Raw genomic sequence first — 22,360 nt, 5'->3', positions numbered from 1 at the left:
TAAAAGGGAGCTCAGAATCAAGACAGCATGTTTCCATTTACATTTATTTGTTCCTTCTTTGATTAATTTGTTGCTAAACATACCTTTAGACCTATTATGTACCAAACTGAAAAGAGGAGTAAGACAAAGCTCCCAGTTAACCTGTGGCTCACCCTCTACCAGAATACAGACGTATGAGCCAGTGATGCATTTAAGTAGACAAATGGAGGTCTCTTCAGAGCAATACAAGAACACTGTGAAGGGGATTTGAGTTCGAGGGGTTGAGCTTATCAGGGATATTCCTGGAAGATAACTTGGGATTATATAGGTGGGCATGCAGAGAAAGGACATTTTAGGCAAAGGGCACAAATGTGATTAAAGACAAAATATGAAAGTGAGAGTAGGAGACTTGTAGGAGATGAAGCTATAAAAGCAGATCGAGGCCAAATTGTGAACAGTTTTGCATACCTGGTTATGGAATTTGAATTACAGTGGAACCTCGTTTCTTGAATTTGTTCCAGAAGGCTGTTCAAAAACCGAATCATTTTTTCCCATTAGAAGTAATATAAATTGAATTAATCCAATCCAGAGCCTCCAAATGATTCCCTGTTTTTTTTTAATGTGTTTTTTAAAAATTCTTTATTGTTGAAAATATTACACATGTCCCTCTTTACTCCCATTGGCCCTCTCCCTCCCGCCCCCGCTCCCCCTCCCCGCCCTTCAGCACCCTATTGTCTGGGTCCATGGGTTATGCATATATGTATACAAGGTCTTTGGTTGATTACCTCCCACCCACCCACCCTCCCTCTGAGATTCCATACTTTGTTCCATGCTTCCAAGTCTCTGGATCCACTCTGTTCATCAGTTTATTTTTTACTTAGATTCCACATATGAGTGCGATCATGTGATACTTGTCTTTCTCTGACTGACTTATTTCACTTAGCATGATACTCTCCATGTCTCCCCATGCTATCTCAAAGGGTAAGAGATTCTTTTCTACTGCAGCATAGTATTCCATGGTATAAATGTACCACAGCTTTTTTATCCACTCGTCTACTGATGGGCACTTGGGCTGTTTCGAGATCTTAGCTATTGTAAATTGCGCTGCTATGAACATAAGGGTGCATACAACTTTTCTGACTGGTGCTTCGGGTTTCTTTGGATATGTAGAAGTGGGATTACTGGGTCAAATGGAAGTTCCATTTTTAGTTTTTTGAGGAAACTCCATACTGTCTTCTACAGTGGCTGCACCAGTCTGCATTCCCACCAGCAGTGCATGAGGGTTCCTTGTTCTCAGCATCCTCTCCAGCACTTGTTGTTTGTTGATTTGTTGATGATAGCCATTCTGACAGGTGTGAGATGGTACCTCATTGTCGTTTTGATTTGCATCTCTCTGATGATCAGTGACTTTGAGCATTTTTTCATATGTCTCTTGGCCTTCTGTATGTCCTCTTTGAAGAAGTGTCTATTTAGGTCCTTTGCCCATTTTTTAATTGGGTTGTTTGTCTTCCTTTTGTCAAATTGTATGAGTTCCTTATATATTTTGGATATTAACCCTTTATCAGATTATAATTGCCAAATATGTTCTCCCATACAGTGTGCTCTCTTTTTGTTTTATTGATGGTTTCTTTTGCTGTGCAGAAACTTTTTATTTTGATGTAGTCCCTGATTCCGTTTTAACCCTTCTTATATACAGTATATGTTTATTGTACTGTTTAATCTATATAAATACTTTAAAAACAAAAAAGACATGAAATGTCAATGAAAATATAACATAAAGGAAATGTACAGTAAAAAAATAAAACTTAACAATAATTATAAGTAGCAACAAAAGCAAAAATACAAAAATATTCACAACACAATATCCTGAGATTTTAACAGTGGTAACCTGACTCATATTCACACATTCTTTCCTTTGTTTGTCACTTGAAATGTGTGACTGATCATACAGGTATCAGCATGAAAGGGTTGTCAGGTTCAGAAGCAAATTGTTCGAAATGGGCGTCGTTTGAGAAACGAAGTTCCACTGTGTTTTCTTTTTTAATTGTTTTATTGCTTAAAGTATTACAAAGAGTATTACATATGTCTCCTTTTTTTCCACTGTATTTTCTGTAGAGAGTGGGGAAGCCATCAAAAGAGGGATACTCATAACCAGATTTTTATTTCAGGAAAAATTCCCTGGTAACAGGAAGAAGAGGGGATTAGAGTTGAGGCTTTTGCAGTAGAGTCTGTGAGATCAGTAAGGCCTGAGCTAGGACAGTTGTGATAATAAAGTGGAGAGGTTGAAGAGAATTTTTAGAGGTAATCAGGACTTGATGCCCATTTGTACAAAGTATAAGATAATCTAAACAGTGTTTCTTGATTGTCTTATTACTGTCACTTGCTGCCACTGTAACTTTTACCTGCTGTCACAGTCTCCCCCTCTCCCCTCCTTAGAATTTAGCTCGCCTGAAGATCGTTGCACAATCTCACTTCACTCTGTGCAAAGGCAAGCCTTAAAAATGAGTTCAGCCTCCAAATCCTGTTTGTTCTTTATTAATCTGTTTGAACTCTGTGGCTTATAATGGATGATGCTTAGTTAAATGAGTTGTCTAAGTTTTTTGTATTTAGAAACTGTGTAACAGTCCTGTATAAAATTATTAGTGTTATTATGATGTGCAGAGTTGCTCCTGTTTTTATTTTTGGCACTGGAAAAGATCGACCTAAGGTTGCTTCAAATTAAATCATAATTGAAAATCAGATTGTCCCTGTGCCTTAGTCTTTTGGAAGTCTGTCTGTCCTGAGAAATGAGCAGTGTTTTCATGTTCTGAAGCTGATTTGACTCGCAGTGTCAATAACTAATAGTCTGACCCTTCAAGAGCTTGGAAGAAAATGTATTATCTCTAAAAGGCAAAAAAGGTCAACCACTAAGAATTCGTCTACTATTCAAATTATATCTACTTGTTGTTTGGAGGCCTATGATGGTGCTGACCTATGATGATGCTGTACTTCTATATATGGAAAAGGTGGTGAAACTTTTTTTAAAATATATTTTTATTGATTTTAGAGAGGAAGGGAGAGGGGGAGAGAGAGAGAAAAACATCAGTGATGAGAGAATCATTGATTGGCTGCCTCCTACACACACACACCCCCCCCCCCCCCCCGCCACTGGGGATCAAACCCGCAACCTGGGATGTCCCCTTAACCAGAATCGAACCCGGGACTCTTCCGTCTACAGGCTGATGCTCTTATCCACTGAACCAAACCAGCTAGGGCAGTGGTAAAACTTTTTTGACCATTACCTCATACACTGAAGGCTATACTGCTGCAATTAAGAAAACAATGTTTTTTAAGAAATATCTTTTAATTTTAGAAATCTATGTTAAAATGTGCCACAGCATGTAATTACACTATTGATCTCCCATTTACCAGTTCTTTTGCTTTCTCTTTTACTCTTGGTAATTTTTCTTAAATGTCATTCTTTAAGAGCACATCTGTAATTATGGCTTTAGGTCACACACTAAATCCAGTATGAAACTGGATCACAGAAAGGAAAGCAAAGTTATTGTTACAGGGAGACAAATCTGGCACAAGGCCAGTTAACTGAATTGTTGCTAATTGTCAGTTCTCCCCAATAAACTGGTTAACAAGGCTTTCATTATAGCCCCTTTTATACATTTATATGTATGAATCTTAGGGACTCTACATAGCAAAATATGTTTCTAAAAGAAATAATATATTAACTATAAATTCCAAGTGGCTTCATCAGTTTTGACCGTGAACATTTTTATTCATCTTTTTTTTAGCTATGTAATAATTTCTATAATACTCATCCTAACAACTTAAAGCCTTGTTTATTCTTTGTGTCATAGTACAAGAGCATCTTTCCCCTACTCATGCATTTATTCAAGATTTAACCAACATTTATTGAGCATCTACTTCATACCAGGCAATGTAATCAACATGAAGTATATTATGTGGTCTCTACCTTAAAGAGCTCTATATAGTATGGTGGGAAAGAAGGATATGCCAGTGAGTAATTAGTGACTAGCCAGCAACTGTCTACAGGGATGGAGCTGTGATGCTCTATGAAATCTGGTGTTTCAGTTCATTCAACTGATTTATAAATGTCCCTTTCAGAACTTGGTGCCAGAAATTATTTGGGAATTCTCATAGTTCTATACTTCAGAGTTCTATACTATCAGTGCTTTGCTAGCAGAGAGTTAGACTTAATCAGGGTTGGAATTTTCCAGGTAATGTAACAGAGGGAAGGAGAGAAAGAGACAAGGAATTGAAAGTATATGCAAAGGAGTATTTATAATGATGGACTGTGGAGTCTAAGCCAGGTAAGGGGGAAAGTAAGGACACAGAGAGAGTGATGGACAGTAAAAATGGGTAGGGTCAATGGATAGAGATCCTACTGGAGTCGGGGAATTGTTGAAATTGGTGTGCCAGGGAGCGTGAGCTGGAATGTGAGCCAGTAGAAGTCAGAGAATAGGATCCCTGTAATGGAAATTTAAGATGGGGTGTGGTTATAGGTAATGATAAAGTCTGGGCTCAATATGATCATTGACGCGGTGATGAGGTGTATTGGTGGAAGATGTATCTTTCCATAGATTACTGAGCAAGAGAATGTTGTGATGAGAAATCATACCTACTTTCAATATCCTACTCAAGTATTTAAAGCCTTCCCAAGTTTCTCAGCTCTTCAGACAAAATCTTTTTTTCATGTTTCCATTGTCCTTATTCATAATGGGCACCAGTTAGTTCTTAGTATTTGTGAGAGCAAGAACTATGTCTTAATTACCTTTAAATTTCCAAGCCTGACACAAATCATGACCTAATGTGAATATGACTTTTTTTCAATTAACTTAAGAAGAGATAGCTGAGACTGGTTTGGCTTACTGGCTAGAGCAGGGGTGGGCAAACTTTTTGACTCGAGGGCCACAATGGGTTCTTAAACTGGACCGGAGGGCCGGAACAAAAGCATGGATGGAGTGTTGGGGTGAACTAATGTAAATTCAAAGTAAACATCATTACATAAAAGGGTACGGTCTTTTTCTTTTTTAGTTTTATTCATTTCAAAGGGGCCGGATCCGGCCCGCGGGCCGTAGTTTGCCCACGGCTGGGCTAGAGCGTCGGCCTGCGGACTGAAAGGTCCCAGGTTCGATTCCGGTCAAGGGCATGTACCTGGGTTGCGGGCACATCCCCAGTGGGGGATGTGCAGGAGGCGGCTGATCGATGTTTCTCTCTCATCGATGTTTCTGACTCTCTATCTCTCTCCCTTCCTCTCTGTAAAAAGAAATCAATAAAATATATTTAAAAAAAGAAAAAGAAAAAAAAGAAGAGAAATAATGGTCATGTGAAAGTAGAGATTTTGAGGTATAAAAGATGAAACTGATCACAGTAAACTTGGTTAGTATAAGGACAAATGTGTCCAACATCCTATATAATAAAAGCTCAGCAACCGAAATGGAGGAATGACCAGAAACCAGAACTACTGGCCCCTTGCCCCGGCCAGCCTCACCCCCCAGCGGGGACCCCCACCCCAATCCAGAGCCCCCATCAGGGCAGGCCAGCCAGCCCCCACCTGTGCACCAGGCCTCTATCCTATATAATAAAATGGGAACGACCAGAATGACCGTCCAGAGCCCCCATCAGGGCAGGCCAGCCAGCCCCCACCTGTGCACCAGGCCTCTATCCTATATAATAAAATGGGAACGACCAGAATGACCGCTAGACCAGTCACAATGAGGCACACTGACCACCACTTGGTCTCTTTCCCCGGCCAGCAGGCTCCGATCACCTGATGGGGAACGGGGAACTGGGGTTGGGTGGTGGGGGACGCAGGTGGTGCCAGGCCAAGGCCTCTGCCCCACTGGTCGCCCCACACACAGGGTGACCCACGGCGGGGGTGGGGCCAGCGAGCGGGTGGGAACAGCCAAACCTCTCGGTCCCTTCCCCTGGCTGTGAGGCACCGATCACCCGATGGCAAACGAAGAACCGGGGGTGGGTGGTGTCAAAGGGCGGGGCTGGCTGCGGGCAGCCAGGAAAGATGTCCCTGATGGCAGGCTTAGGGATCATACCTGCACACTAATTTCGTGCGCAGGGCCTCTAGTATTTTATAACAGAGAGCTCAAGTTCTGACTTACCCACTAAGCCTTCCCTGTTATTTTCAGCTGTTACTGCTCTTGCCTTTCATATTTCTATTAAGTTCACCATACACTGGCATGTATGTAAGAGTTCAGTTGTCCTTGGAGAATCAATTTAACTTTGGGAGAAACAGAGAAAGCACCAGTTACATATAGCAATTTGTTATGTAAAATTTGTTGAATTATAATCAATAAAACTTTGTTTCTTTGAAATGAAATTATGAAGATGTCATTAATTTTTAAATCCACACAAAGATATCTTCATTGTAGCATCCTACAGTACACATCCATGTGGCTGCATTGCCTTTTGTCTTCTCCGTGAACAAGAAGTGAATGGTCTTAGTATCATTCACTGGGACCTTGATATAATTCTCTTACATAGAATTATTTTTATAGTGATATTTATTATTGTGAGATTATAGCTGTGTCACTCATACAGTATTACTAAAAACTCCCAGCCTAACAAAGATCTAGTTTATTCAATCAAAGTTCGCTTTTTATCTAATAACTTTGTCAGTGAGTCACAGCATGACTCTTCACAATTTCCTTGTCTGTTTCAGTTACAGAGTTTATTTCACTGGTATAAATCACATTTTTTAAAATTTTATTTTTACTTACGATTGACATAATATTATAGTAATTTCAGGTATATAAGATTGTGATTCAGTATTGATATACCTTACAAAATGATAACCACAAAGTCTAATAACCATCAGTCACCATACCTAGTTATTGTGATATTCTTGACTCTATCCCCTAAGCTATACATTACATCCCATGGCTTGTTTTATAACTGAAAATTTGTATTTTTTATGCCCTTCCCCTTTTCCATCCAACCTCCCACCCCATCCCTCTGTATAAGTCACTTCTAAAGCTACAATTTTCATACCTTTAGGAAGTTTTGTGCTTCCTACACATATCAGTACTATAAGTTTTATAGATAACTAGCGGCCAGATGCACGAAGATTCGTGCAAGAATAGGCCTTCCTGGGTAGCCTCAGGCAGAAGCTAAATTAGCACCTCCTTAGATCCAAGAGCCAGTGTACCCAGTGGTCAGAGTGGGACCATCCAGATTACAACTCCTCAGGTCAATAAGGGACACACTCAGGAGGCAGACTCAGTGAGCACCAAAGCCCCACTGAAGCAAGTCTTGCCCCATAAGGGTGTCTTCAGCACAGAAGTTCTCCCACTGTAGACACAGCTGATTCTCACAGCCAATAGGCCTGAGGTCAATTCCTCCCAGTGATACCTACAACAATCAAGGCTTAACTACAACAAGACTGTGCACAAAGCTCACAAAGGGGGTACACCAAGAGTGTCCACCTCAGGTAATTGGGGAGGCTGAGCCACTGGGCCCTATAGGACACCTAGCACACAAAGCCACTCTACCAACACAGGGAAGCATAAAAAATGCAGAGACAAAGAAACAGGACACAAATGACAGAAATGGAGGAAAGCAAACTACTGGATATAGAGTTCAAAACCACACTTTTAAGGTTTTTCAAGAACTTTCTAGAAACCGCCGATAAATGTAGTGAGACCCTCAAGAAATCTAGTGAGACCCTCGAGGTCATGATAAAGGACCAACTAGAAATTAAGCATACACTGACTGAAATAAAGGATATTATGCAGAGTTCCAATAGCAGACTAGAGGATCGCAAGAATCAAGTCAAAGATTTGAAATACGAAGAAGCAAAAAAGACCCAACCAGAAAAGCAAAATGAAAAAAGAATCCAAAAATACGAAGATAGTGTAAGGAGCCTCTAGGACAGCTTCAAGCGCACCAACATCCGAATTATAGGGGTGCCAGAAGAAGAGAGAGAGCAAGATATTGAAAACCTATTTGAAGAAATGACAGAAAACTTCTCCTACCTGGTGAAAGAAATAGACTTACAAGTCCAGGAAGCACAGAGAACCCCAAACAAAAGGAATCCAAAGAGGACCGTACCAAGACACCTCATAATTAAAATGCCAAGAGCAAAAGACAAAGAGAGAATCTTAAAAGCAGCAAGAGAAAGAAACTCAGTTACCTACAAGGGAGTACCCATACAACTGTCAGCTGATTTCTCAACAGAAACTTTGCAGGCCAGAGGGGGTGGCAAGAAATATTCAACGTGATGAATGCCAAGAACCTACAACCAAGATTACTTTATCCAGCAAAGCTATCATTCAGAATTGAAGGTCGGATAAAGAGCTTCACAGATAAGGAAAAGCTAAAGGAGTTCATCACCACCAAACCACTATTATATGAAATGCTGAAAGGTATCCTTTAAGAAGAGGAAGAAGAAGAAAATGGTAAAGATACAAATTATGAACAACAAATACACATCTATCAACAAGTGAATCTAAAAATCAAGTGAATAAATAATCTGATGAACAGAATAAACTGGTGATTATAATAGAATCAGGGGCATAGAAAGGGAATGGACTGACTATTCTTGGGGGGAAAAGGGGTGTGGGAGATGCGGGAAGATAATTGTGCACCTATGGATGAGGACAGTGGGGGGGAGGGGGGGTGAGGGCGGAGGGTGGGATGGGAACCGGGTGGAGGGGAGCTATGGGGGGAAAAAAGAGGAACAACTGTAATAATCTGAACAATAAAGATTTAATTAAAAAAAGAAAAAAGAATATGCCTTCCTTCCCCTGTCTGCCAGCACTAGTTTCCTTCCCTCCGGCACCCAGGACCTGGGCTGCTTTGCTCTAGATGCTGCCGCCACCCACCGGGGCATGCTCTGAACCACGCCACACGGCCGCTTGGAGCCTACCCTCACCCCTGGTGTGTGTCGTGGATCAGAGCACACCCCCACCCCTGTGTGTGTGTGTGTGTGTGTGTGTGTGTGTGTGTGTGTGTGTCCGCTGGGGCTGGGGGCGGCAAGCAGTTTTCTCCCGCTCATCTGCATGCAGCTCCTCTTGAGTAGTCATGATGCAGGTTCCTCCAGTGGTCATGACACCTGGCTAATTTGCATATTACCTATTTATATATATAGAGATAGACAACATGTTTGTAACCTAGCCTCTGCTATTACTATAAAATCGTAATTTTAGTATTGTCTGTGTTAGTAATGTTCTCATAACACTTCTATTTTTAGCAAATCTAATTTTGCCTATGTGCTTGTTTTTCACTTTTTAAAGGAAAGAACGCTTGGTGTATGTGGGTATCAGTATTGAAAACATCATTCCTCCACAAGTAAGTTTCTGGCTTATAGTATTTTTAAAGAGAAAATGGCCATAATTGTTCTAAAATGTATCCCACTTTATGTAACATGAGTAGTTTTAATTCTTATTAAAGATGAAAATTTGCCCTAGCCGGTTTGGCTCAATGGATAGAGTGTCAGCCTGTGGACTGAAGGGTCCCAGGTTCAATTCTGGCCAAGGGCACATGCCTGGGTTGCGGGCTTGATCCCCAGTAGGGGGCATGCAGGAGGCAGCCAATCAATGATTCTCTCATGTCATTGATGTTTCTATCTCTCTCTCCCTCTTCCTTCCTCTCTGAAATCAATAAAGAAATATATCTTTTTTTAAAAAAATGAAAAGTTAGGACCTTAAAGAAATCACCCATAATCCCTCATGATTATGTACATGCAGATAGTCTGGAAATATTACATTCAAATGAAATTTATAGCTCACCCCCATGGAGCTTGTTGGGTGTTGTGTTTTGTTTTGTTTTTTTTTAACCTAAACTGGTTAATTTGTTTTCAGCTTCTTTATCTGCTGTTTATGTAAAGTTTCTAAAGATAGTTCAGGGAGAGCTGGTTTTTAATTCTAGTCTTTTGTGGTTATCAGAACCTTCAATTTGTGTTCTTATAGTTTGGTTTCTTTGAAGGGATTTCACTGTTCCACATTCATTAGCTTAATTTGTAATTAAGAAGGATATCTCATGAGTGAGAGTACATGTGACATGACTTTTATTTGAAATGAAGAAATTTTCTCAGTTCCGTACAGATTTAATTAAATCACACACTTAAATAGCATGTCTTGGTTAGTTATTTTTCTTCAGCACCGTGCCCCTTTCTTCTAAATCCATTATTTCATTTTTTCAGCTTATCTAATTATTTGTGTTAAAATGTATTGATGGAAAAACATCATGATTTAAAATATATATATGTAGTTGATTTTACAGAGAGGAAGGGAGTGGGATAAGAGTTAGAAACATCGATTAGCTGACTCCTGCATGACCCCCTCTGGAGATTGAGCCCGCAACCCAGGCATGTGCCCTTGATCAGAATTGAACCTGGGACCCTCCATTCCATAGGTCGAGGCTCTAGCCACTGAGCCAAAGCAGTTAGGCATCATAATTTTTTTTAAAAATAGTCTAAAGTTTTACATATGTCTCCTTTTCCCCCATCATGATTATTTTTAAAAGAGGTCATTATGAACTCACAAAAACATAAGAATTTTAATACAGAAGTGCTTTTTAAAAAAGTATTCTTATTGATTTTTTGTGTGTTTTTTTTTAAAGAGAGAGAGAGAGAGAGATTGGTGGCTTCCTCCTGCATACCCCCCAGTGGGGATCAAGCCTGCAACTCTGGCATGTGCTCTGACCGGGAATCGAACTAGCCAACTTGGTGCACAGGATGATGCCCAGTCAACTGAACCACACTGGCCAGGACCAGAAGTGTTTCTTTTGATCATCAATATTTTTTTAATCTGTACATAGTGTTGCCATGTTCATTCAGTTTTGGGGGATCATCTTTTTCAAACCTTTCACATGTGCTGCCTAGAGGGACATTAGAAGCTATTAATCCCAAGGAACTTTGTTCTGTCCTGAGTAATAAAATGTATTTATTTTCATAAAACCAGGAGCCAGATTTTTCTGAAGATCATGAAGAAAAGAAAAAGGATTCAAAAAAATCCAAAGCAAACTTGCTTGAAAGAAGATCAACAAGAACACGGAAATGTATAAGTTATAGGTATGAAATACATGGAATTAGTTATAATGAAAGAATTTTTTTTAAATATATTTTTTTTATTGATTTCAGAGAGGAAGGGTGAGAGAGATAGAAACATTAATGATGAGAGAGAATCATTGATTGGTTGCCTCTTGCACACTCCACACAGAATCAAGCCTGCAACCCAGGCATGTGCCCTGACACGGAATTGAACTGTGACCTCCTGGTTCATAGGTTGATGCTCAACCACTGAGCAACACTGGCCAGGTGAAATAATTTTGTGTGTGTGTGAAAATCCTCACTTGAGGATATTTTTTCCATTGAGTTTTAGAGAGAGTGGAAGGGAGGGAGAGAAACAAAAGAGAAATATCAATGTGAGAGAGACAGATTAATTGGTTGCCTTCCACACTGGCCTTGACCAGGGCTGGGAATTAAACCTGTAACCCAGGTACATGCCCTTGACTGGGTATCGAACCTGACACAATGTGGTGCTCAGAACATCCCTCTAGCCATTGAGGAACATCAGCCAGGGCCAGAATGGAATACTTCATTTTGATTAATTAAAATGTTTTAGACATTTCACTTTATCTTTGTGCTTATCTCAGTTCTAAAGTAAAAGGAGTTTTGCATATGATGAATTCTTAGGAATCATCCAGTCTTAGTCCTTTTCTTTAAGTTGAAAACAGCCCTTGTGAGATGAAGTACATTTTCATAGTTCTAAAATTCTGACTGTATATGAATTTTAGTAATAATAATATAACCTTCAATAACAATAATAATGTCATCATTGAACTTAGTATTATTTCTGGACACTAATTTTGTTAATGTTGCAGAGTGATTTGTATCATTAGGGTTTGGCAAACTGGCCTGTGGGCCAAGTCCAGCTCACTGCCAGTTTTTGTATAGCCAATACCTTGGGAGTGATATTTACAATTATAAATGATTGAGAAAAGAACCAAAAGAAGAACATTCTATAAAAATTACATGACATTCAAATCACAGTGCCCAGAAATAAAGTTATTTGGGAACTCAGCCACACCATTCACTTGTATTGTCTGTGGCTTCTTTTGTACTGAACAGTGACTTGAATAGTTACAACAGAGACTGTGGGCTAGAAAGCATGGAATATTTTCTGTCTGGCTTTTTACAAAAATATTTACTGATGACTGGTGCAGATGATCTTTGAAAGTAAAAGCAACAATTTATGTATTAGATACTGATTTACAAAACCCAATTTTACAAAAGAAATGGAGGCTAGTCGGAGTGAGAGGATGTAGTCCAAGTCACACAGTCCCAATGTGGACAAGAGCAATTTCATATTCAGGCCTTTTTCACTTCCAAGGGAACTCTCCTGACACACTTGTGTCAGGCTGTAACGTGATTGTTGTATGTATTTTAGATTTGATGAGTTTGATGAAGCAATTGATGAAGCTATAGAAGATGATATCAAAGAGGCTGATGGAGGAGGTATGTGTTTGTTTATCATTCTCTCTTTTTCATATAACTCCAGCTAATAAAATAACTGAAATGCCCTGTTTAGAGCAGTGAGCTTTTTTTTTTCTCCCCAGTGTTTATCATGATTACTGCTGATGTGTTAACAGTCTGAGATTCAAAATAATCTGTGAACACAGTGTCGGTGTGTAGACTCGGATCTTACTACTTATTTTAAAAGTTTTGTTTTATAATCTGATGTAAAATGAAAATGTTTCTCAGTAGATTATAAATTTACTTCTGCTTCCAAATGGAAAACCCAGTGAAACTTCCCTGTTTTCTTTCTATTTTTAGATCAGTCCTGCTACAAAGTATCAAAAATTATGTATATTTGACTCTAAATATATTTCTCTAAATTAACCTTTTAAAAATCAGTTTATTAATTTCATACTCTTTAATATATGACATTAATGTAGTATAACGTAAAGGTAATTTCATTTAAGAGCTACATAGCAAATTACCAGTGCTCCAGTGTGGAGCATTGTGGTTTCCATTTAGTTATTATGAAAACTGGAAGGGGTTCATAATACATAGGCTGTTTGTAGGGGAACTGAAGAAATCACTAGCTTTTCCAAAGACGTGTGCCTACTTACACCTTTGCTGCTGAATTCTCACTTTTTCAGTCCTGCAAACACTGTTAATTTTTTAAAAAATTGATTGGCCTCTTTCTAATGCCATGTCCAAAAGACAACTTTCAAGAAGAGATTCTTGAATCACTGCTAATAGGTATGAGGTCTCTTTTTAGGGTGATGAAATGCTTTGAAATTATTTAGTGGTGACAGTTGTACAACTTTGACTATACTAAGAACCTCTGACATATACACTTTAAAGAGTGAATATCATGGTATAGGAATTACATCAAAATGTAAGAAAAAGATGTTTTCTACAAGGTGAACTTCTATTTAGTAGGACAAACGAATGCCAACACTCTTGATGAAAGCTCTGTCAACTGCAATCGTGATAAAAGGGCAGATTTGTAGGAAGAAAATATATCAAGTAAAGAGCTGCTAAGCACAAATAAGAACAGTCTCGTATTATGAGTCTAGATATTAAAGGGAAACTTTTAATAAATGTACAGTTGTCCCTCTTCCTCTCTCCCTCTCTTCCCCTCAACTCTCCACCCCTGAATTCAGGAGTTGGCCGAGGAAAAGATATCTCCACCATCACGGGTCACCGTGGGAAAGATATCTCCACTATTTTGGATGAAGAAAGAAAGGAGAATAAACGACCCCAGAGGGCTGCTGCTGCTCGCCGGAAGAAACGCCGGCGATTAAATGATCTGGACAGTGACAGCAACCTGGATGAAGAAGAGAGTGAGGATGAGTTCAAGATCAGTGATGGGTGCGTGGTCTGCCAGTTGACCCCAGTCCCTAGATTCAGGCTTAAACGGTGCTAGCAGAGAAGCCAGCCATGCTGTGGCAGGGCTTTTGTGTTTTGTGCACACAGACAATCTCTTTTTATGTTCAGGTTATTTAACACAGATTTATGAACAGTCTTGGTTCTTTTCTTTTTCTTTTTAGTTCTCACCTGAGGATATTTTTTCCATTGATTTCTAGAAAGATTGGAAAGGGAAGAAAGAGGGAGAGAGAAACATCAACATGAGAAAGACACATCATTAGTTGCCTCCCACAAGCTTGATGAAATTTGCATGACTAATTGGGCAGTTTGGGATGAGAAGCAGGATGAAGAAAGAAGTTCTAATCAGAGAAATCACATAAAACCGCATGGAATATTTAGGGAATTCCCGGTGTGTCGGCATAGCAGGAATGTGGGAAAGCAGCAGAAAGTGCCCTGCTGGAGGTGTGGCAAAGAGGTGAAAAGGAAACAGATGATGGAGTGTTTTGTTTGTCAGGTGTAGGACTCTGTGAAGATGATGAAAACCCACCAAAGGGTTTTAAACACCAGACTAATAAGAGGTTTACATTTCAGAAAGATTTATCCTGGTATTCTTTTGGAGGATGTATTGAAGGGAAATGATCTAGAGATTACAGAGGCAACTTGGAGAATTGCTATAGTAGTTCAGGTACAGGATGATTTGAGATATTATCTTTGAGAGGTGGACTCAAGGAATTACTAAATGATTAGATATGAGAAATAGAAGGGAGGAAATTAGGATAAATACCAGATTTTTGGTTTGAGTCCCTAGATGGGTGATAGTATCAAATACCAGGCTCGGGGACTGAAGAGAGAGAAGTAGGTTAGGAAATAATGAGTTTGCTTTTGGAGATGTTGAATTTAAGGCACATGGGGGACATCTCAAGAGGCCAAAGCAGTGTATGCATGAAAATCAACATCAGTTCATCTTCATAACTCCTTCTAAGCCAGTGGTTCTCAACCTGTGGGTCGCGACCCCTTTGGCAGTCGAACTACCCTTTCACAGGCGTTGCCTAAGACCATCGGAAAACACATATATAATTACATATTGTTTTTGTGATTAATCACTATGCTTTAATTATGGTCAATTTGTAACAATGAAATTGGGGATCACCACAATATGAGGAACTGTATTAAAGGGTCGTGGCATTAGGAAGGTTGAGAACCCTAGCAGATCATTTCTTCATTTTAGGGAAGTTGATACAAGTATTCAGATGTTACATTAAACATTATTTTATGATTTGCTGGACTTGTTAGAACTTGAACTCAGAACTACGGGTTCACAGTTTTGTTTTTGGAGGGGGATTTTAAATATTTTTTATCGATTTCAGGAAGAGGAAGGGAGAGGGAGAGGGAGAGAGAAACATCAATGATAATAAAGAATTATTAATCAGCTGCCTCCTGCACCCATACTGAGGATGGAGCCCACAACCCAGGCATGTACCCTGACCGGGAATGGAACTGTGACCTTCTGGTTCAAAGGTCGACGCTCAGCCACTGAGCTGTGCCAGCCAGGCTGGGATCACAATTTTAAGTACCATCATAATTCATCTGGTTTCTCTTGGACAGATCTCAAGATGAGTTTGTTGTATCCGATGAAAACCCAGATGAAAGTGAAGAAGACCCACCATCTAATGATGACAGTGACACTGATTTCTGTAGCCGAAGACTAAGACGACATCCCTCCCGGCCAATGAGGCAAAGCAGGCGTTTGCGGAGAAAAACCCCAAAGAAAAATTATTCTGACGACGATGAAGAGGAGTCTGATGAGAATAGTAGAGACTCTGGTAAAAATTATTAGTATCTACATCACACCAACTTAATAAATTCTTGTAATTTCTGGAGATAAGAATTTTTAAAATAAAAGTCCTTTCAATTGTAACATAAGCTTTCTGATAAAACTTTGAGTTATATTATTATGACTCACTAGGAACTAAATTTTTCATAAAAAGCACATTCTAAGAAAATACATACAGATGGATGTGTTAACGTCATACTAAATTCATTTTAGGATTGTGATGAATCTTTGTGGTGCCAAATGTTCCCATGCCTAGTCTTTATCTTCATAGTGTTTCTTGGAAATAATTGTCAGTAAGCCGAGAACCAGATATCTAGCTATTGGAGAGCGAAGGATCACCAATTATTTCTAATGTTTAGATCACAATTGGTGATTCATTAGTTTTTATAAATTCGCAGTGGTTGATGGTATAGCTTGTGCTTATCCCTATTAACAGTAAATGGAGGAACGGCAGCCAAAAGAACAGATACAGTGTTTTGTGGAATTGGCAGATGGGTAGCTGTCATCTTACTGAGGAAGTAGCACAAACAAGTATTATATCCTTGACTTGCCAGGCTTGTGGAGTTTTTATTTTGTTTATCTTTTTTTCTAAACTTTTTTGCTAAATGGAGACATCATGCCCCTTTATCAGTGCTTATTTCCTAAGAATAGGACATTTTCTTACATGACCACAGTACAGTTACCAAAATCAGAAATTTTATGTTGGTGCTAGAGGCCCGGTACACGCATTCGTGCACAGGTGGGGTCCCTCAGCCTGGCCAGGGATCGGGGCGATTGAAGCCATCTCACCCAGTTCTGATAGGGGCTGATCGAGGCCAGCTGGCCAGGGGGAGGGGCTGTGGAAGGTTGGCTATAGGAGCGCACTGACCACCAGGGGGCAGCTCCTGTGTTGAGAGGCTGCCCCCTGGTGGTCAGTGCACATCATGGTTACTGGTTGACCGGTTTTTCGGTCAACTGGTTGTAAATCACTTAGGCTTTTATATATATAGACTAGAGGCCCGGTGCACGAATTCGTGCACAGGTGGGGTCCGTCAGCCTGGCTGGTGATTGGGGCCATCTTCCCTAGTCAAGGGGGAGGGACCGCAGGAGGGTGACCAGCTGACCGGGGGGAGAGGGACCGCAGGAGGTTGGCTGGCTGACCGGTGGGGGGGAGGGACCGTGGGTGTTTGGCAGGCCACGGGTGGTTGGCTGTGGGAGTGCACTGACCACCAGGGGGTAGATCCTTCGTTGATCGTTTGCCCCCTGGTGATCAGTGCACATCATAGTGACTGGTCATAATGGTCGCTTAGGCTTTTATATATATATAGATGTACTTGTGGATTCTTATTTTAGTCATTGGATATAACATTACCATCAATATTTAGGCTCAACTTGTCCCAGATTTGGCCGGCGGGAAAAGCTTCAAATTGTTGGCTAGCTATTTTGAAATGTTTGAAGTCCATTAGAGAACAAGGCTGAATGTGATAATTCAGTGGAAAAATATTAGCACTCCTGAAATACTGTTCACATAGTGCGATCACCTGACTGGTTTATTGATTCAGGGTGACAAGAACAGTGCTATTTAGCAATGCTTTGAGAGTTTAAGTAGCTTTATGTATTTTGCAGATTTTAATTCCATGTAGAAAAAGCAAAAAATATAACTCCTATTTTTTAATTCTTTGATAGGTTCATCACTTTTTTGCTATTAGAGAATTTATGTGAAGTTGTTACTGTAGCCATATAGCTACATTTGTGAAGTTTGGCATAAAAGCCCCAGAGATTTACTCATCTAATCTAATAAAAGAGAAACATGCAAATTGACCATACCTCTGCTACACTCAAGACACACCATAAGCCACGCCCACCAGCCAATCAGGAGCAAATATGCAAATTAACCCAACTAAGTTGGTGGCAGCCTCGGAGCTGGAGTGAGCAGGAGGCTTGGATTGCCCCCGGCGATGGAGGAAGCCAAGCTTCCTGCCTGCCCTGCCGGCCCTGAGCTCTGCTCAAGGCAACAGAGTTTCAATTATAGAAGATAAATAAATTCCAGATACCTGCTTCCAGCTGGTGTGGCCTCCACTCAAAGAAGGTCTGGGTGCCTAGGTTGCCAGGGGCAACCCAGGCTTCCAGGACCTGGGCTCTACTCAAGGCTACAAAGTTTCAATTATAGAAGATAAATAAATCCCAGATACCTGCTTCCAGCCCGTGGCCCTGGCCAGGCTGAAAACAGCCATCAGCACCTTACCCAGGCTGGCGAGGCACCCCATTGGGACCCCCTCCCTGATCCAGGACACCCTTTAGGGCAAACCAGCTAGCCCCCACCTGTGCACCAGGCCTCTATCCTATATAATAAAAGGGTAATATGCATATTGACCCTAACAGCAGAACAACTGGGAATGACTGGTCACTATGACATACCCTGACCACCAGGGGGCAGATGCTCAATGCAGGAGCTGCTCCCTGGTGGTCAGTGCACTCCCACAGGGGGAGCTCTGCTCAGCCACAAGCCAGGCTGATGGTTGTCAGCACAGCGGTTGTGGCGGGAGCCTCTCCCACCTCCTCAGCAGCACTAAGGATGTCCGACTGCAGCTTAGACCTGCTCCCAGCTAGCAAGTGGACATCCCCCAAGGGCTCCCGGGCTGCCAGAGGAATGTCTGACTGCCAGCTTAGGCCCAGTCCCCCAGGGAGCGGGCCTAAGCCAGCAGGTGGACATCCCCTGAGGGGTCCCAGACTGCGAGAGAGCACAGGCCAGGCTGAGGGAACCCCCTAAGTGCACAAATTTTTGTGCAACGGGCCTCTAGTTATTAAGACAATAAGGGACTGAAAGTTATTATTCATTTAAAAATTCTTTAAAATGAACTTTTCTTAGTAGCGTTGCGTTCTTATAACCTAAGCTAACTACATTTCTATTTAACAAACAAATTTTGTATATGAAAATTTTTTTTCTTTTGCTTCTTTTTTAATAGAAAGTGATTTTAGCGATGACTTTAGTGATGATTATGTAGAGACTCGGCGAAGGCGGTCAAGGAGGAACCAGAAAAGACAAATTAACTACAAAGAAGATTCAGAGAGTGAAGGTTCCCAGAAAAGTTTACGGCGTGGTAAAGAAATCAGACGAGTTCACAAGCGCAGGCTTTCCAGCTCAGAAAGTGAAGGTGAGGACTAGCTCTCCAATTTATGGAAGTTTGGACAAGGCAGAAATAAAATGAACTCTATACCATTTCTAAGAAATTCAATATAAGCAGTAATATCTTTGAGACAAAATTCATTATTTTATGCCTGGTCACTATTTAAAATTTAAATAAATGCTAGTTGATAAGATACAGGTTTTTTGTTGTTGTTTTTAATCATTGTGAGTATTTTATTTTTTGTTTTTTAAAATATATTTTTATTTCAAACAAGAAGGGAAAAGGAGAAAGAAAGAAAAACATCAATGATGAGAGAGAATCATTGATTGGCTGCCTCCCGCCTACTGGGGATCGAGCCCACAACCTGGGCATGTGCCCTTGACTGGAATCGAACCTGGGACCCTTCAGTCCACAGGCCGACACTCTATTCCAGGGTTCCTCAAACTTTTTAAACAGGGGCCCAGTTCACTGTCCCTCAGACAGTTGGAGGGCCGGACTATAGTTTAAAAAAAAAAACTATGAACAAATTCCTATGCACACTGCACATATCTTATTTTGAAGTAAAAAAACAAAATGGGAACAAATACAATATTTGTATTTGCATGTGGCCCGCGGGCCATAGTTTGAGGACCCCTGCTCTATTCATTGAGCCAAACCAGCTAGGGCAAGATACAGGTTTTTTAAACAGTTCTATTGATTTTAGAAAGAGAGCAAGTGTGTGTGTGTGGGGGGGGGGGGGGGGGGCGGGTTGGGGAGGGAGAGAGAGAGGTGTCAATATGAGAGCGAAACATCAATTGGCTGCCTCCTGCAAGCCTCCTACCCGGATCAAGCTGCAATCCAGTTATATGTCATGAATTCATTGATTAGCTGCCTCCTGCACACCCCCTACTGGGATTCAAGCCCAAAACCTGGGCATGTGTCCTGACCGGAAATCGAACTGTGAGCTCCTGGTTCATAGGTCGATGCTCAACCACTAAGCCACACTGGTTGGGCAAGATACAAATTTTTAAGTTCACCATTGTAATAATTAAATTTTTCATGGAAACTAGATGAATCTCAAAATTGTGATCTAAGCAAGATTTTTTTTCTGCTCCCATTTTATTTATGGGCCTCATTTTGAAATAACCTCCTTTAACTTGAGTACCTGAATAGCTGGACACTTCCAAACCAAGGTACTTACTGTTTCTGTCCATCTTGACAGGAAGCTTCAGTTGGTGCCTTTTATTTCTTAATAGCTATAGCTGTGCCCCATACCAGAAGTTCAGGAAAAGCTCTAAAATATGAATTTGTGATACCTATTTTTTAAAAAAATGCTCCCTGAGGATCTTCTTATTGATTTGAGGGAGAGGGGGAGGGAGGGAGGGAAAAAGGGAGAGAGGGAAAATGAGAGAAACAGATAGACAGACAGACAGACATCGATGTGAGAGAGAAACATCAATTGGTTGCCTCCTGTAAAGCCCTGACTGGGTATGGAACACGAAACCTTTCTTTTTTTTTTTTTTTTAATATATTTCTTTTATTGATTTCAGAGAGGAAGGGAGAGGGAGAGAGAGATAGAAACATCAATGATGAGAGAGAACCATTGATTGGCTGCCTACTGCATGCCCCCCACTCAACCCAGGCATGTGCCCTTGGCCGGAATTGCACCTGGGACCCTTCAGTCCACAGGCTGACGCTCTATCCACTGAGCAAAACCAGCCAGGACCCGAAACCTTTTTGGTGCATGGATGACCCTTCAACCAATTGAGCCACCTGTCCAGGGCCTCCATTTAGTGTTTGGAGTTATTCCAGAATTCTTTCCAAGTTTACTTTATTAAATGATTCTAACTCTCTCCTTTTCCGCTTTCTTTTTTATGTATTTAATTATCTGTTTTGAAGATTGTTTGCTTTCATAGATCCTTATCAATTAAGTGTGAGTGCATGCCAGGAGAGAAAAGGGGGAAATATATTTGAATAGGGGAGGCTAAAGAAGGAAGATGAACTTCTGGTTGAATGTGTGTTATTTTCCTTGTGTCATTAAAAACAAACATGAATTCATTAATTCAACTCTAAAAAACAAATACTATTCACTATTCTAGGCACTGAGAATAGGAAAATGAACAAAAGAGCCAAAAACCATGGGTAACTTCGTCACGTAACTTTTAGTGGGGGTAGGGGGGAGAAAGATAATATACAAGATAAATAAGTAGAATATATGGTCTATTAGGTGGAGATAAAAACTGTAGAGCAAAATAAGGGAGAAATTTGGGTTGGGAGAGTAGTTGGAATTTCAGGTTGGGTACCACATGAATATCTCCCTAAGAAGACAACATTTGAGTAAAGACCTGAAAGAAATGTTGAGTGTATGTCATGCAGTTATCTAAGAAGAGTGATTCAGGCATGTGAAACCACAATGTGAAGGTCATAAGGCAAGTTTGTGCCTGTCATGTTCAAAGAATAGAAGGGAGGCCAGGTTGGAGAGGAAGAAAAGGATGAGGTGAAGCAGGGAGATCAACAGGGACCAGATCACGTTGAGCAATAGTCAGCAAACTACAGCCTACCTGTTTGTGTAAATAAACACTTTGTAAATCAAGTTATAATGGAGCATAGCCATAGCCATTTTTTTTACATACAGTCTGTACTGCTTTCCCACAAAGTTGAATGGTTGTACCAGAGACTGCCCTTTACAAAAATATTTTTCCAACCCCCGAGGAGTGTCAGTGCTGTTCAGTTGAACTTTCTGCACTGATGGAAACGTTCTGTGTGCTGTTCAAATAGTAGCCACTAGTATTATGTGACTATTGAGCACTTGAAATGTGGCTAGTGTAATGGAGGAACTGAGTTTTTAATTTTTATTTAATTCTAATTTAAATTTAAAGTAGCCATATGTCATTACTGGCTACCACATTGGATAGTGTAGTAGGCTATTGAATATAGATTTAGGATTTTATTTGGTATAAGATGAGAAATAATGAGAATTTTGTAGAAGTGAGTGATATGAACTGACATGTTTTTGTTTGATTATGGTAGCTGTGTTATGCATTAATTGAAGGGGACATGGTTAGAATGAGGACCAGGTGGGAGGCCATTGAAATAGGCCAGGTGAGAGATGATGGTAGGTAAGACTAGGGTAGAAGTGATAAAGGGATGAAAAAGTCAAATTATGGATATATTTTGAAGGTAGACCTAAAGGATTAACTGTTGCATTAGATGGTAGGAAGGAGTCAAGGATAAGTGAGCAATTGGAAGAATAGAGTTGTCAATAACCGAGAAGGTGGAGATCAGAATAGCACAAATTTGAGGTGGGGGCTTAGGAGCTCAGATAACACATTAGGTTTGAGATGTCTGTTTAGAAATCCAAGCATAGGTGTTGAGTAAGCAATTTGACACATGAGTCTGGAATTTAGGGGGTACCTAAAAACAAATGTGAGAGTTACCAGCATATAGATGTTATGCCAAGCCATGAGACTAGGTGGGATCACATAGAGGTGAGTATAGATAAGGGAAGACATTTAAAGACTAGCAAGGACATTTAATAACATGGGATGAGAGTCAGCACAGTGTTTCAGTTGTCCAGAGTTGGGCAAGATTTCACCAAAAAATTTGATTCTG

The 22,360-nt window shown here is 40.4% G+C and overlaps 1 protein-coding gene across 9 annotated transcripts in view; it reads left to right on the top strand.

Annotated features, from left to right (window-relative positions):
• Positions 1-22,360, top strand: part of RSF1 (remodeling and spacing factor 1) — a 130,062-nt gene that overhangs the window by 105,438 nt on the left and 2,264 nt on the right. For all 9 annotated transcript variants that reach the window (XM_081100092.1, XM_081100091.1, XM_081100087.1 and 6 more), the window contains 6 exons: positions 9,243-9,297; positions 10,911-11,020; positions 12,399-12,466; positions 13,624-13,831; positions 15,434-15,651; positions 18,608-18,796. In XM_081100092.1, coding sequence (XP_080956218.1) covers positions 9,243-9,297; positions 10,911-11,020; positions 12,399-12,466; positions 13,624-13,831; positions 15,434-15,651; positions 18,608-18,796 — 848 coding nt within the window. The remainder of the gene's footprint in view (positions 1-9,242; positions 9,298-10,910; positions 11,021-12,398; positions 12,467-13,623; positions 13,832-15,433; positions 15,652-18,607; positions 18,797-22,360) is intronic.

Source organism: Myotis nattereri, assembly GCF_964212035.1.
Source record: "Myotis nattereri genome assembly, chromosome: 9".
NCBI lineage: Eukaryota > Metazoa > Chordata > Mammalia > Chiroptera > Vespertilionidae > Myotis > Myotis nattereri.
The sequence above is the reverse complement of the archived record's forward strand: the minus strand, read 5'-3'. Positions and strand labels throughout refer to the sequence as shown.